Source organism: Choloepus didactylus, chromosome 12 (assembly GCF_015220235.1).
Source record: "Choloepus didactylus isolate mChoDid1 chromosome 12, mChoDid1.pri, whole genome shotgun sequence".
NCBI classification, from domain to species: Eukaryota; Metazoa; Chordata; class Mammalia; order Pilosa; family Megalonychidae; genus Choloepus; species Choloepus didactylus.
The window spans coordinates 4,266,091-4,282,365 of NC_051318.1; the positions used below are offsets into that span (position 1 = coordinate 4,266,091).

Consider the following 16,275-nt stretch of genomic DNA (forward strand, 5'->3'; position numbering starts at 1 on the left):
GCACCCCTCATCTCCCCCCAGCACCCAGAAGACTCCCCAGAGATACTCTGCAAAGTGTTGAGCCTTCCTCCCAGCCCGTCCTCCTCCTCGGATGGCTTCCTGAGTCAGCGATTTCTGTAAACTCCTCATCACTCGTCCCCCAGGTTAATTAAATCCGTATTTCCTGGTCACCTCCTATGTTTCAAACGTGGATAAGGTCCCAAGGATGCAAAAATGATTAAATGCAATCCTTGCTTTCAAGTTGCGAGACGAGCACACGTGTCACCCGCTGCAGTGGTGAGTTACATGATGTCCCAGGGGGGAAGGGGTTACGTCGCCCTGGTGGAGTCACAGGAAGCTCCCCGGGAAAAGGGACTTCGAAGCAGGGACTGGAAGGGTCCTGCCAGGATGAGAAGGGCCAGGAAGACGTTCCCAGCTGAGGACACAGTGTGAGGAAGGCACAAGGGCACGGACGTACATGATTTATTTCAGCAACGGTTGCTAATGCAATCGAGAGGATAGAGGGAATTCCAGGGAAGGGTTGCAGAGGATGAGAATTGCCTGGTCAGCTTGCACGGGGCCCAGAAGTCATGTTTTCGTCGTGGGTATTAAGGGGAAGGGGATTTTTAGCAAGGCTAAGACAGACCGCAGCAGGGTTTTAGGAGCAGCGGAGCAGTAGCGAAGGGGACGGCCATACGTAAGGGCCCAGGACAGCTGCACCTGGCCATGGCACTCTGCCTGGAAAGAAGTCACCAGGGCAGAACTCACGGCAGTGATGGGAATGGAGCAGACACATTTGGGGGAGACTTCCAACGGGAAAGGGCACCAGCTAATGAACTGGGTGGAGGAGAGGCCCTGGGGAGAGGTAAGGCTCAGGTGTGTCAGGGGAGGAGCTGCAGGTAAAGAGCTCCGTCCTGTACAGGTAGAGAGTGAGCCGCCGCGGGACGTCACCAGCTGTTAGGAACAGGGAACTGTTTAAGTCACAAGATTTGAGTTGACAGTGGATATTTGATGGACCCTAGCATATTGTGGGGCTCTAAATAACAGAAGTGTTAGATAGCCCCCACCCCAGCTCCCTGGCTAGGGAGTTGTAAAGGAAGGATGAGGGTGGAGCCATCTCGGGGAGCTGCAACCCAAAGAGCAGATGAGGGCATTGACGGAGATCAAAGGGGCAGAGGGTTCTAGATGGAGAGAGGTGACCGTAATGGTCCTGACAGAGTCAGGGGACGTGAGAAACTAAAAGAGGTCCTCACGATGCCATGGGCAGTGGGGCCTTCTCTGGGAGTGGGGCTGCCCCGGGTGACCCCCAGGCTGCACTCCCAGGCTGACCCCCAGGCTGACCCCGAGGGGAGGCGTCCTGCAGTGGTGCGTTAGGGGGGTCAGGGGGCTGAGTGCCCACGGTGCCCTGGGCCCCCGCCCACAGTGCCCACCTCCCTGTAGTAACCCCAGTCTGGTCGGGAACCCCAGATGACGCACGTTCATAGCTCCAAGTCACAAGTCTTAAGACCTTTTCTTTTCCTTTTACCCTGAAATCACCTTGGACTCCTTTCCCCCTCACCTTTGCGCCCGTGTACCCTGTCTTTGGGGCCCTCCTGTGCCCTCACCCGTCCGCCAGACACCCCTCCCTCTCGCACTGCAGGACCCTTCCTTTATGTCCACAAAGAAGTTGCTAAATTAACAGATGCGTGAGCCTGAAGTCGTTTCAAAGGAGCCATGGGTTAGTAAAATTGAAGCAAGTATTTCCAGAGTCTAGAATTTTCTTAGTAACTTCCAGGTTCACGTATACGCTCCTCGGGGTCAAGGACCCATAGACAGAGTCTAGCGCAGAGTAGGCCTGCGCCGCGGTTCTGTCGGTTGGCATGTGGGGCTCTGGATGCCTGCTCCCACTGGGGGAGGTGGAGGCTGGCGGCCGGCAGTGGGGACGGTGGTGGGGACCGCGGTGGAGCCGGGCCGTTCCTGAGGCACGTCGCTCAGCGCTGGGCTGGAGGCAGGTCCATGCTGGGCATCGAGGCGACGGATGGCTCAGTGGACAGAGAGGAGGTGGGACCGGCGTGGGAGAGTCCGCTCTGCGCTCCCATCGCTTCCACGGCCCCTTGACGGCCAGTTGGAGCATCGAACCTCACGGACTCTGTGGATTAGCCACCCTGGAGTTGGGCACATTTCGTTCAGGAGGTAATAAGCAGAGCAAGGGAATCCAGGATGTCAGGAAAACACACGACAGGCGTGAGTGCAGGGAACCAGGACTGGGTGTGAGGCAGGGGTCCTGGTGAGAACTTTAGTAAGTCCCAGTAATTGTGTGACTCCGGGTGGAAATAATGAAGTGTTACGTCTTGCTCTTTAAGGGCAACCGTAGTAAGTTGAATTTTTCCCATTCAAAATAAAGAAGATTTTAATAAGGATCTCTATAAAATCATGCCATTTAATTGTATTTTAATAAGTTTTATTAAATAAGCAACAATGCCCTTTTACTGGCAGTCAAGGACTTCTGTTACTGTAGAATAAATACAAGTGAACTCAATACGTGTGTCAAACTTACTTACGAAATGAAATCACTTACTCCAGCGGGGATTTCAGCGGTCAGGTGCGTGACGCCTTCAGCACGCTGAGAGCTGCTGTAAAGAGCTACCAGTGCTTGGGGGCACCGAGGAGTCTGAACAGAATTCTGTCCCCGAGAATACAGGCCGTGCCCATCTACCAAGCAGGTGCTCCAAAGTGTCTGGTGGTGCATGACCGGTCTGATAGCGCAATGTCATCTTTCCCAAGAGTTGGCAGCACAGCAGAAGCCCTGAGGCCAGGGGCTTTTAATAAAGGTGGAGGATTTGAGTACCCCAGTGGGAGAGAGAGAAACCTAGATGTCCTTAGCCCTGCAGACGGGATACAGGAGACCTGGGGGCGCTGTGAGCTGCCACATCAGGCCCCTCGTGGGAAAAGTGCACAGTTTTTTGAGTAAGACATGAGAGCCAATTCTAGCTCTGCCACCTTCCAGCTGTCTTTGGACAGGTTACTTCTCTGACCTTCCATCTCCTCTTCTAAAACAGGAAAGCTGACAGCAGCCCACATTGCAGAATGGATGCCCCCCAAGATGCTTCTGTTTGGCACACCCAGGCTCAGGAAGGTGCCCTTCCAAACCTGCCCCCTCCCATCCTCTTCCATCAGCTGGGTCCCAAGTCCTGAGGGCTTTACCATGCAAATTAGTTTCTCTGGGTGCTTGCTTGACCTCTGCCACCCTGGACCCGGCTGCAGCATCTTCACCGACCAGAGGTCCCCCAGATGTGCCGTCCTCTCTCCTGCTTCCACATGCTCCCGGCACCACCCCTTTGCCCAGTACTGTCCCCCTTTAATCCCTTCTTGACCGGGGAGGCGGGGAGGGTAGCTTTTAAAAATGCAGAGCTGATCCCATGGTCCCTGCCCTGAATCGTTCAGTGCTTCTTGTTGCCCTTTGGACAAAAACCAGATTCTGTGGCGTGAGTTTTCAAGTCCTGCCCGGCTCGGCGCCTGCTTCTCCTCCATCCCATCCATAACGCACTCCCCACCCAGCCCAGCCCCACGGACTGGCCATGTGAACACATTTCGGTCTTTTGAAGGCGCCACCCGGCCGCCTATGTGCCCGGCTGTGGAAGCAGGACTCCCCCTTCCCTGTGCCCTGCTCGGTGTCCCCTCCGGCCCCTGCCAACTCCGGGCGTCTGGCCCCACTATCCTCCCTGTGGACGTGGGCCCGCCTGCACCCCACAGGTCATATGGGGTTCCAAGACTAGTGCCCAGCCCAGCCCCCAAGATACTTCACTGTGGTCACCAGTTACCGGGTGTCCTTGCAGCTGGAAGGCTGGTGCGGTTAGGGAGGGTGGTGGCAAGTGCAGGTTCTGGATTGTCGAGGGAAAACTTCGGCTCTGCCCTGTATTCACTGGTCAAGTTGCTTATCGTCTTTACACCTCAGTTTCCCCTTCTGTAAAACTGGGGAACTAATACTGCTAACTCCATACACTGTTGTGTGGGTTTAGTGAGATACATATATGTACGTTCACACCTGTACATATGTAGGCACGTTTACCATATATTTGTCATTTATCAATCATGTTATCATCTATGTATTGATCAGTCGTCAATATAGCAATCACCTATCATCTGTCTACCTGCCTACCGTCTGTCTATTATCATTCCATCGTCTACCTGTCTGTCATCAGTCGACCTGTAACACGTGTGTGTGGTTCCGAGTGCAATAACCACTCCACGGGAAATAAGTGGTCAATAAGCCGAAATGCTCTTCCTGTTGGAATTAACTGCGCCTTCCGTGTCCCCTGCTGGACGGTCCTCAGCGCTGAGACCAACGAGCGTTCTCTAAATATTTGTGGAATAAACACAAATTCGTTGTTATGAGCTGCTGATACCTGCCTCATGCATCACACATAACAGGGGCCTCCTAAATGCAAGTTTTGTGATGTGGTTGTTTTGTTTTGTTTTGTTTTGTTTTTAAGCAAGGCATGCTTAAGGCTGTTTCCCTGAGAGTCTGTTTTCTCTCTTTCTTTATTGTCCTTTAACTTGGTGAGATTAGAGGGCCCCAAAGTGGAAGGTGTGAACACTGTTTGCGTCCCTCTTGACTCATTTTTGCCTCCTTCCTCCCAAGCTGTGTGCCTTTAGGGAGGTCCTAAAATGGAGTTGGACGTGGTCAAGGAAAACATGCTTACCTTCGTAAAACCTGTTTTCCCCCGACCAGGAGGGTAGCTCTTCCCTTATGCACGTGTAGCTGTCAGCCTGCCCACACGTCCTCGAGCCCTCGTCTTCCGGAACCCGGAACCCTCTGCTTTGGGGTCGTGGTGGTGAGGACCCCAGACGAGGCCCGGCCTCAGCAACTCGGGCAGGCCTGAGCCTCCGGCATGCGGTGCCCTCTCCACGCTGCCCACAGGGGCCTCCCTTCCCTCTTACTTTTCAAAAGAAGTCACCAAATGCATTTCAAAGGCAAAACCCCCAACGAGAGCTGAATGAGGTTATTTTGGAGGAAGAGGACAGCACGGGGCCCTGGGTGCTGGTGAAAACCCCTTTGTGTGAGACGTCAGTCGCCCTCGCCCCTGAATCGCGTCAGGCTGTGCCCGTTTCCCAGTGGTGACTGGGCTTTCGAAGAGCAATTGTTCAATTTTCAGATGAGTCACCGGGACTGTGGCCCCAGAGGCACTGTCTGTGATTCAGTGCCAAGTGTGGGGCTGGCTCTGGCTTCCGGGCTCGGCTGGCAGCGGCGGGGGCGGGCGTGGGGCCGGGAGGGGGCTCCGCGTTGGCACGAGGCTGCAGCGGCACCTCTGATGCAGCCGAGACGGAGCCCGTGCCTCCCACGGCCGCTCGCAGACGTCAGCCCTGCGCACGGAGCCAGCTGCCGCTCCTGCAGCCCCAGCCGGCCCGGCTGATCCCCACTCCCAGCCACCAGCCCGGCTGATCCCCGCTCCCGGCCACCAGCCCGGCTGATCCCCGCTCCCGGCCACCGGCTCAGCTCGGGCTCAGAAGGGATCCTGCCTCTTGCCATTGTCAGGTTAAGCACTAAGACTGTGTCCATGTTAGAACTCATAGAAGGTAAGTTCCACGCCTGCTCGCTGTCCCCGTGGAAATGTCTGTCCTGCCCCCTCGAGAATGCATGTGTCTTGCTGCCGATTCTGCTCCGTGACTGTCAAACTGTACCGCTGTCGTTTGCACAGGTGTTAGCGTGGGGCCTGATGTCTCTTTCTGAAAGCCGGTCTCTAAGTGCCTCAGTCCGTTCTTGCGGGCAGTGGTGCTCACAGGAAGGAGCTGCCTCTTGGGTTCCGGGCTTTGATTTGGTTTCTTGATAATGCCATATAAAAGCCCGGCGTCAGGTAGTGTGCCAATGATTTAAACTTGTTGGAAAGCAGCTTTTCTTTTCAGTCACGGTGAAGACAAACTGAGGAGTTGCTGAGCATCTGTGGCCAATTACTTTGTCTTGTTCAGGGCATGTCCGTCCGAGTCGGGCGATGGGGGGTAGACAGGGCAGGGAGAGTTATTAATTTTAAAATGTGATGAGCTATTGTAACAAGGCGAGCTGTGTTATTTTTCATCCTTACCGGCTGGTACTGGGAAGCTAAACTAAAGAATGAGGCTGAAGCCCATTGAAAAGATCTCAGGGTCCCTGAAGCCTCTTGGCACAAAGTCATCAGCAGCAGATTCATGGGGAAAGTTGTGAGGAGTACATTTAAAAAATTATTATACAACCTGCTGCTATATTGAACACAGAGTTAACAAAACTCTGAATTTATAAAGCAGTTTATTCCCCGAGGCATTTTTTTCATGACTACACATAATGAAGTACCTGGAATTTTAGCCTACATCCCTCCAGAATTATTTCTTTAACGTGCCGCTTTGTCTCTCTGTGATTCTTTGTCCTTCTAGTTAACGGCACCCCCGGTAGCCAGCTCTCGACTCCCCGCTCGGGAAAGTCTCCAAGCCCGTCGCCCACCAGCCCGGGAAGCCTGCGGAAGCAGAGGGTAAGGAAACTGGCCGGCTGCTGCCCACAGCCTGTCCGAGGTCACGTCTGGGGGACACTTGGCAGCACGTGGACCTCTCTCAGCCAGGGGATCCCTGGGCCAGCCCAGGAGGCAACCCACGGCCGGTCACTTGTGCTCACCGTGGCTCCTCTTAGCTGGAACTTGGGGCTTGTGATTGCTCTGTAAGCATGTCCAGGCCTTAACTCGGAGGAGAGTGTGCATCAGAGGCTCCCCTTTGCAAGCTTCCTTAGTTGTACTGTGTTGGATTAGCTGCCGTGGCTGACCCTCGGCCAGCTGAGGAAAAGGGGAGGCCCTGGGGGGCAGTTGCTCAGGGCGAGGATGGTGATCTGGAGCTTCTGGGATCCGTGGAGCTGGTATTTTTGTGAATGAAGCCACGTTGGGCCCTTCGCTTTGTCACCACTTGCACTTCATTTCTCACCTCTCATGTAGTGAGAAGTGGCTGAGCTTAGACACCAAAGTGGAGACATTTCTGGAAACGTGTTAGCTTCTCCACGCTGCAGAAGCGGTTGACGGTTAGCTCTTGCTCCAGGACTGAAGAAGGGCTGCTCTTCACGAGCACTGTGGGTCTTTTCCAGAAATTCTAGGGCAAGAATGAAAGGAGTGAGGAGGGGGAGGGGAAGAGGAAGTGGACAGCCCTTCCTTGCCCAGCTTCCGGAAGCGAGGTGGGGTTTGACGATGTTGCTCATTTGAGTGTTTTAATTAGCAAGGGCCCCCTCAAGGCCAGTGAATTCAAACACCGGACTGTCTAGTGTGGTTTCTTGGGTTATTGGTTTTAAAACAAAACTCCTAAGTTCCGAGATGGAAGCCCGTCTCGCCAAGCCCCCTGCCCAGGCTGAGCTGGCACAGCTCTCGGCCATCTGAAAAGGCCCTCCCACTTTGGAGCCTTTGTACCAAATATCAGATTTTATTTTCTTCCTCCACCTATTCACCTGTCTTCAGGTTCAGCTTGTTTTGACTTGAGGAGGCCTGAGATTTGGCACCAGCTCCACCACCCGGTGGCTGTTCTAGCTTAGATGAGTCTGTCATCCCCTCTGGGCCTCAGTTGGGGAAGAAAAAAAAGACAAGACAGAGGCTTTTTCCAGGTAGAAACCACACTAATTCTATTCCCACTCCCTCTGCAGAGTTTCACTCTGGATGTCTTCTTGTCCACAGTCTCATTTGGCATTTTAAAGTACAGGAATCAGTAGTGAGCTACTCAAAGAATACGGCCAAATTCCCTTCATCTCCTTAAGGTCTGCCCTTGAGCTGGGGAAGGGCTGGTGTGTGTGTCTTTCCTGATAAATGTCACCCAGCCAGGCCCCTGCCCTCCGACACACAAGGCCCTCTTCACAGAACGTTCTTTCTCTCTTGAACCGTAGCCTTTGGAGATTACACCTAGTCTGCAAATCTCTCTTCAGCATTGAGCTAATCACACTCAGATTCAGGATTTACTGAAGTAGCTCATGCCTAGTTGTTGAGATTAAAAGAAGGGCTGGAAACCCCCTGTGAAGCTTTGCCTCTCTCCCCTTGGCTTATCGTGAGGACCCCATTTTGGTGATACAAAGCCCTTGGCCCAACTGTCCATTTCTTGGCAGAATGAGGCGAGAATTTGCTTCGGTGGTCCTCTGTATTCTCTGTCTCTTGATGATTTCTCCAATTGAGGCAGAAAATTTCCATGCAGCTCCCAGCAGCTGAGGCCATTGGCCTATATAATTAACATGTCCAGCACTTGGGAAACGACTATGAGATATGGTTTTCATATAAATACTGTATGTTGCCTTTTAAACTACCAGTGCAAATCCCATGCTTGAGAGGGAAAACAATTTCCATTTGTTTTAGGGGGACAAAGGGTTTATCGTCATCTGAAAACATTTATTAAGCACATGTTGTGAGCAGGGAGGGTGCCAGTTACATTCAAAGATGGTTCTGGGTCCAAGCTTTTGAGTTGAGGCCAGAACCAAACATCATCCCTCCGTGTCCGGAGTCAGTACATGGAGACGTGCCCAGCTGCTTTAGCTTTGGAGGTTCTTTCTGACATAGAGAGAGGAGCTTTCATCTTGGTGTGAAAGCAACTGCATCCGATAGCCCTCCCGCAGTTAAAATGGGCTGAGAAGACCCCCAGAAACTGATTCTGTTTCAGATTTGCTTAATGTTCTTCTCAAATGCTTGGCTACAGTCCAATGCAGGAAATACTGAAATAAGTGGAAGATGGCATGTGCTAAAAGAAGATTCGTCAAAGAATAAATTAACTCTTTTTATTGCAAATTGGAAAACAGTAGCTACTTCCATTTCTCCTTCTGTGTTGCTTAGCAACAGAGCGAGGAAAACGAGGTGGCTGTCCCCTTCCTCCCCTCCACACACACACTTCCTTCCCCATTTTAAACCACAGGAACATGAGTACGTTCATTTTTTTAAGAAAAGAATATTAAGACATTTGAATGCTTTCTTCACAAAAAAAAAACAACTATATTTTGGGGTATAGTAAGTATGAGTAATTGGCTTTTTTGCTCTTCTTCCTTTGGAATCCTATTTTTGGTGTTACCCCTTTTGTCATTTTGGAACAGCCATATACGGTGAGAGGGTAGGACAAACACTCTTCTTCGGAAAGGCATTTGTGGCAATGTGCCAAGTCACCTCCCCATTTTTCCAAAATACTGTTATTTAAGTTGCTTCCTAGGAACGCTCGACTGGTCACCGGAAGCGGCTCTTGGGGGCTCTTTCCCCACCCGTGAGCCTCTCCCTGTGTGCGCCCTGTGCCGTCGGGACAGAACATGCCGGGTCGGGTGGATTGTCTGAGCCGCCCGATGATGCGAGGAGTGGGTGGCGCGGGACGGAAACGAAGCCGGCTCCGGCCCCGCGATGGAGCTGGCTGCCGGGCTCCCACAGGGGGGTCTGGGAGCAGGCAGGGGTGGGAGGCGGGCACGGGAGGTAAGGGTGGGTGCTGGAGGAGGGCTCGGGGACGGCGTGGGGAAGGCGCGGCGGTGTACCTCGTATGCTCCTCCTGCCCCCCAGCCGTGCACTGTTGAGGACACGGTATTTATGGGGTTGGCGTTTTGTGCGCGTGCCACCTGGAGTTGCTCGGGGAGCAGAGTTTGCTGAATGCCGGCTGCGGCTCCCGGCCGTTTGCACTGGACCCAGGGGTGGGGGTGGCCTGCGCAGCCCTCGGGAGCTGCAAAACGCAGCTGGACACGAAGGCCGCCAGCGCCCACAAGCAGACTCACGCGGCATGTCCCTGCCAATAAGGCAAAACAGGGGTCACCTTGTCCGTTTCGATGGTTTCTTGCTCGTTGTCTTTCTCCTCCCAACGTGGTGATCCCGAAGGGTGTAATGCTAGTAGGAGCACAGGCTGCTTCCCTCAGAGGGGGACAGGGCACCGCGAAGGAAACCGAGTCAACAAATGTGTACCGCCCTTATCTTACAGGGCCTGTCTTCGGATGATTTGGATTCGGTGGGAGGCTCAGTGTAAACACCATGGAGCAAGGTGTATGGTTTGTGATGGGTGAAGGTTTCACGTTTCCTAAGCAGAAGTCTAACGGCAAGATACACAAAAGAGGTTTGCATGCCTTGAAATGACACAGCCCACAGCTCCAAGAGGCCATTTCTAGGCATTTTATAGCCACGAGGCTAGTCCTGGAAGAGAGATTTTTCCACATCTTCTGCCATGATAACTAGGGGAAGTTTGAACATCCCTCCCATGTTTGGCGAGGCCCGCCTCGATGAATTTCGTATTCGGGCCCAATATCAAGAACAAGAACATGGCAATGATTTAGCAATATACAGTCACAATTTCTGTAGATGGGGTTTTCTTTTTTACTCAGAACTCGACGTGTAGATACAATTTTTCTGCACTTTCCATAAAGCAGGTTAGAATAGCACTAGCAGACATGTTTTTCTTAAAGTTACTTTCTTTTTGAAATTAGTATTGTTGATTTTTAAAGATGTTTTTAGTGCACAATAATTTAACTGTTTAATTAGATTTTTTTTTTCTCTTGCTGGAACAGTAGGCAAATCCACTTGTCGTTTTGTGGTTTCATATGACTGAGAAAATTTTTAAAAACTTATGTCCAAGGCACATCTCATGAAGGTTCTAACATTAGGCATTGGAACTTCATTTTTCCTGACAAGCAAATTTTAGTTTTTAAAATTATCTCTCATTGGAAACAGCATAAATATAACTTTAAGCCAGATGCCAACATGAAGCACTTGCTCAGTGGCGTTACTATAAATGATATAATTTTCCTTACAACCATGTGTGTAATTTTTAAAATATATAAAGGCTAAAGCTAGGAACGTTTTTGTTTTTTCTTTACACATAGGCCTAAAAGAAAAACAGTCTAGATTTCTTCTTAAAAAAATCAATTTGAAAGGCAAAATTCTCTTAAATGGTGCTTTGTAAATCAGGCCCCAAATATCCAAATCTCCATTCTAACAAATCATGGCCCTCACTGGTGTTTTGGGAATTTTCATATGCAAAACTCCTTTTGTGTTAAACCAAGTAAGTCTGTGATTATAACCCATTGTCAAACATTTACCTACTAATTCTGTTCTTCTAGTGCTCTATTTTAAAAGTTATCATCTACTTTGTTTAAATATAAAATAATTATTCTAAAATCTGTTAAAATTTAACGTGTATAAAATTTAGTTGAATGGTCTGTTGTGTTTAAGCCATAGCCTAGTGATCATTTACTAGTTCAAACACTAACAATTTAAGACTCGTGAAGCATGGTTTCGATATTCTACAGGCTTGATGTATCTCAGTAGGTGATAAATTAAAAGTGTGTGGTGCCATTTGGAGGTTTTTCTCAATTTTACTTGCAAGTTTTTTTTCAAATTTTGCATGAAAACTGAACTAAAAAAACAAATTCAAGATGGAAAGAAATTCAGTTGTCATATTCTATGTTAACGTTGTTGATTTATCCCCTTGATAAATTGTTCAGCTAGCAAATTTTACCATCTGGTTGATAGTCCTGTGTTACTGTTGCACTTTCCCAGTGAAGAAAATATTCCAATCCAAAGGGGGAAAAAGTCCAGGCAATCTGGATATTTGAAAACTTAGCCTTCTAATGATTAGTGCCTCATTATCCTGTCTGTTGGAGAGACTGACACTTCTCTGGCAAGTTATTTGAGAAACACAATCTGAACCATTCCATCTTGAAAGAATAGTTCCTAAGAAGACCTGCTGCAGACTTGAGCTTTTAAAACTGTTTCCAATAGTCTTGAGCACAGGCTCCTGCTGAGATCAAAAGGCTGCTTTGTTTTAGCTGAAACAGTAAACATGTGTGAAGCTGCCTCCGCTGGTGTCTGCTCTAGTTACGTCTTGTAAAATGCATTACTTAATACAGTTGAGTTCATAAAAGATGAGTACGTATTTGACTAAACTGTCAAAAATGCAAAGAAAGCAGTGGAACAGTTAACTCAAATGGGGTGGGGTCCAGAACAAAAATAAATTCCAGTAACTTTAACTTCCTCACTCTGTCATTCATATGGACAACTGCTGCCTGGACAGAGCCAATAAATGCTATTTGTTCTGCATAAATGGCATATATTGCCCGTCGATAGGGAGCCCAGGCTTTGTTTAGACATGGCAGAAAGAAACCGGGCTTGTGCTAATTGCCGAGAGGTATCATGGCCAATTTTCCATCCGAGCAGTTCCAAGGAAAATGCTGTTCCACAGCATTTAATCTTTTAACATATGACTTTTATTAAAGGACTGTTCAGGGGCAATATATATCATTTACTTTTTGAAACTCAAGTTCCTCAGAGATTGAAACAGCATACCATTTATAGACTTTGAGTTCTCTTTTTATGCAGAGCGTAATTCCATTATACTAAAGCAGAAATAAAAATTCCTTAGCAACAAACCAGAGGTTTCAGTTCATTGGTGGAACAGAACTGGTGATTTATAGGCACTTAAGATTTACTTAGTTATAGAATTCTCTTTAAGAATTAGACGCTGAATTTGTGAAGTATTCTAGTGAGCAGAGAGCACTCCAGCAAAAGCCGTGCATTTTTGTCCTTGTGGTAAACTTTAGCTGTGTCCAGCAGATGCTGTGCTGTCATCAAAAGTTCGATGCTTTTTTATTTGTACTCCTTTTTTTCTTAGACATTGTAGAAAAAGATACTATAAGTATTTCCCTGCTTTTCAGCATTTTAGAAATGCAAAACCTCATGACATTTCAAGGGTGAAGTTCAGTGTGAACTCGGAAGACTGAAAGCCTTGCTGTGTGTTTCTTCTTTGTCTTGCTTAATCAGTTAAGTGGGAAAGAAATCTGCAATGTTTCTGCACTGCCAGAGACATTTAAGAGGTGTCATATCCGCCCATCCGTCTGCATCCATGTGTGCATATATTGGCTCATCTAAATATTAAAAAACCAAATTACATTTATTCGAACATCCTGAACCAGAGTTTTGCATGCCATAAATGTCCCCTATTTTTTGGTTGCATCCACTGCAGATCTGTATGTGATTGGGATCTTTTATTTTCATCATTTAAAAACATTGCAGTCTAAAAGCCACACTCTTCTTATAAAAGTGAATGGAAATAAAGAATCATCCCTGAAAAATAATTCCATGTATTTTAGCTGTTGGACTACTAAATTTTTCTCTGTGGCCATATATCTCTACAGGGGTGGGGGTGCATATGATAACTGAATGAATTTACTCTCTGTGCGTGCCTTTGCCCACTTACGCATTTTGCATTAGCCTTGCTAGCATCTGTAATGGTGCATGTTAGTGGTGACTGTATTTGATTGAGATATCCCCCAGAAGTATAGCGTGAAATTTAGAGGTATACCAAATTCAGTATGCCAGTTGCCTGATGCAACACATTATACTGTCAGCTGAAAAATATTTGTAATTTTGTGCCTGTAATGCATGTGGAAAAGATAGGAAATCTGAGGCTCTGGCTGTTAATTTTTAAGTGTGCATGATGTATGATGTCTTTAAAATGTGGTTCATTTTAGTAAAGATGATGGAGAAATTCCAAGATAGTAAGAATGATGTGTGTAATACACAGGTGTCTGTATTATATATGGCCACAGAATGTTTTTGAAGCCAGGGTAGAAGGTATCTGAAAAGTGATAGGAAAGAAATATGAAAGTTAATTTAATTCTAATGTGTATTTTGAGTTACTATTCATCAGCAAGCAAGGAATTGAGTTTATTTGTTTTAGGGACTTTCATTTTGAAATAAACTATAGATGTTGTAAATTTGGATAACATTTTTATAAAGAGGTTGACATAACTTCTTGCTTAGAGTCTGAGCCACTTAGATGTGTACTCTTCTCTTTAAAAATAGGATTTGGTGTTAACATGTTTTAAACAGCAGTACATTTGAAAGCTCATTAATCTAAGCCATCGGCAGAGTTTTACAGAGCTAAGGGCTGATGAAATGTTTCCTCGAACTACCCAATTTTGAAAGTTCCATCACTTTGTGTTGTAGTTTCACTGTAAAATATTGTACCATGTGTTTCACCCTGGATCATGTTTTTCTTCTTGAAGTTAACTTTGTGACGCTTACCGCCTTAGAATAACTATATAATAAACAGGAAAAACCATTTATGTTGTCCAGTGAGTTTCTTTGAGAAAACTTGGTGAGGAGACGTTGAAGTTGGAGCGATCGTGCATGGTGTAACGTTGCATTCCTGAGCATGCGTTCAGATTCTTGTGATTTCATCAGCAGCAGCAAGTGATAGTCCAGAAACTGCCAAAGGGCACTGCGTGGCATCTAGCGTATAAAATATTGACGACAACGACAAAATTAAAAAGAGTTTCTAATGAAGAATTCTGTTTCTGTTGGTCACTTCAAAATCAGTAGTAAACCTTCCTCTCAGAGTTGTCTTAGAGTGAATTTGTCAGACAAATTGGCAGCTGGTTGAGAAAAGGGAATTAGCATGCATTTTTTTAAACACGCTAACTGCCCCCTGGTTTTGAAGGCCTTCTTCCCAAGGTTGTCTGATCTGCAGGGAAAAAAAAGTATGTTTTTACGCATATGAGTGTACGTAGGCCAATTAGTTTTAAAGCACTGAATGAATTAATACATTAAATAAATACTGGCCTCGTTAGAAAAAAATATTTTACATTAAAGTTATTATAGAAGTTCAAAATTGAGAGTTTAACATTTTTATTAGCAGTATTTAAACCTTGCAAATTACAGTTTGTTTTAATTGGTTCTCTTTATTATTTCTATGATGCATTTATTTTTGAAATCTTGGCCCCCTTGGCTTTGCTAGCAAAGGCTTAATGCCAATATTCGCATTTTCATTTTCCCCTCTTCTAAGTAAACTGATTTCTTGAATAATAGCTCCCCGGTCTTTTAAAAAAATATGAGCAAATCTTTCTAATAGCATTGTTCAGGATTCATTCCCCTTCATGAAATGCACAATTGCCCATGTCATATACTTCCGTAGACTGAGTGTGCTGTGAGGACGGGCAGAGGAGTTGGGAAAAGGAGTGTTCTTCTTTCCAATAATGGAGATGTATTCGTAATTGCAGATTTTTGTCATCAAGTTACTGTTTGATGCCACTGGAAGAGTAAATGCATGCATGGTTTTTCTATATACACCTAGGTTTCAGCTCTCTCAGAAGGATTGTGATTTCCTTTTGTCACAATCGTATTTTTGCAGATGTTCTAGACCTCAGGTCAAGACCACTTAGACTACTGTTTGAATTTGTTGCATATTTACGGTTGCCCTTTCTTTATAGAGTTGCTCCAGAAAGCATGTGAGAGTGATGACTTGATTTCTAAATTCCTTCTCATAATTTTCCAATTTATAGTAATTCAACAAATTTATAACTGTAAGCCAAGACAAAATGTGCAATGGAAAGTACAATTTATCCAGCCAAAGCCAGAATTATCTGGTGAGATTGTCCACCTTGGTTAGATCTGTTGGAAATTTCCACAGTCTTTACATGATACGGAGCCCAGCAGAGTGATCACATTCACACAGATGGCAGGGACAGCTCATGCTAGTTATATTTAAAGTGATCTGCTCTTCACCAAATCACTGTCAGATACATCCCGGTAAAACGCGGTTAGGGCTGTTACATCAGCTTTCTTGCTTACTTTAAAAAGTGTGATGTGTTTTCCATCTGTTATGGACCCGAAGCGACACAGCTGCCCTTAGGATGTGTTCTTACTTGGGGCTTAGGGCATTGCTTTTGTGAAGGTGTGTCAAAAAGCATCCAGCTGCCAGCAACCTGCCCAGCTGGTCCCCATCAAATCTGCATGGAGGTGACGACTTTTCATATGCCACAGCATCTCTAAGAGCAGCTCATGGCATTAAAATCTGTAGATGGAAAATATCTTGATGTTAGCTAAAAACAATTGCCTTCTAAAATAACCATATGTTTTGTACTGTACACCCAGATTCCTCAGAAGTAGCCAACTGACTGAAGTAAACAAAATCTTACCGGCATATGGACTAATAAAATGATTTGCCTGCTTGGAAAAAACAGGCAGGTAAATCTATTTAAATTATAAGCATGTGAAAATATGGGTAGGTTTTCCCACTTCAATTGGCCATAAATAAAGGCTGGTTCGTCTCATTAGATTAATTCTGAAGAATAAGAACTTACACATTTTCCCCTACTGTTTTCAGACTGATGGATAATAATCACAGTGTTCTGGCACGAAGCTAGTACGTTTAGGATCTGTAGCCAGGACACCAGGAGCCGTGCTGCTGGCTGAGACGACTTTAGCAGCGTGTCACAGGCCGCAGGGCCTGACCACTCCCACGTCGTTATCAGTTACGAGGCAGTGATGGAAGCCGACGAATCTGTGGTTGAAATGAGAGGGCAGGCAAAACTTTAGATGACCA

The 16,275-nt window shown here is 47.0% G+C and overlaps 1 protein-coding gene across 8 annotated transcripts in view; it reads left to right on the forward strand.

Moving 5' to 3' along the window:
• Positions 1-16,275, forward strand: part of DCLK1 (doublecortin like kinase 1) — a 321,432-nt gene that overhangs the window by 236,784 nt on the left and 68,373 nt on the right. For 5 of the 8 annotated variants that reach the window (XM_037800056.1, XM_037800057.1, XM_037800058.1 and 2 more), the window contains exon 6: positions 6,364-6,458. In XM_037800056.1, the coding sequence (XP_037655984.1) occupies positions 6,364-6,458 (95 nt within the window). Of the gene's footprint in view, positions 1-5,271; positions 5,536-6,363; positions 6,459-9,879; positions 14,014-16,275 lie in introns of those variants that run through there. The other 3 variants (XM_037800061.1, XM_037800060.1, XM_037800062.1) reach the window with 2 other exon arrangements.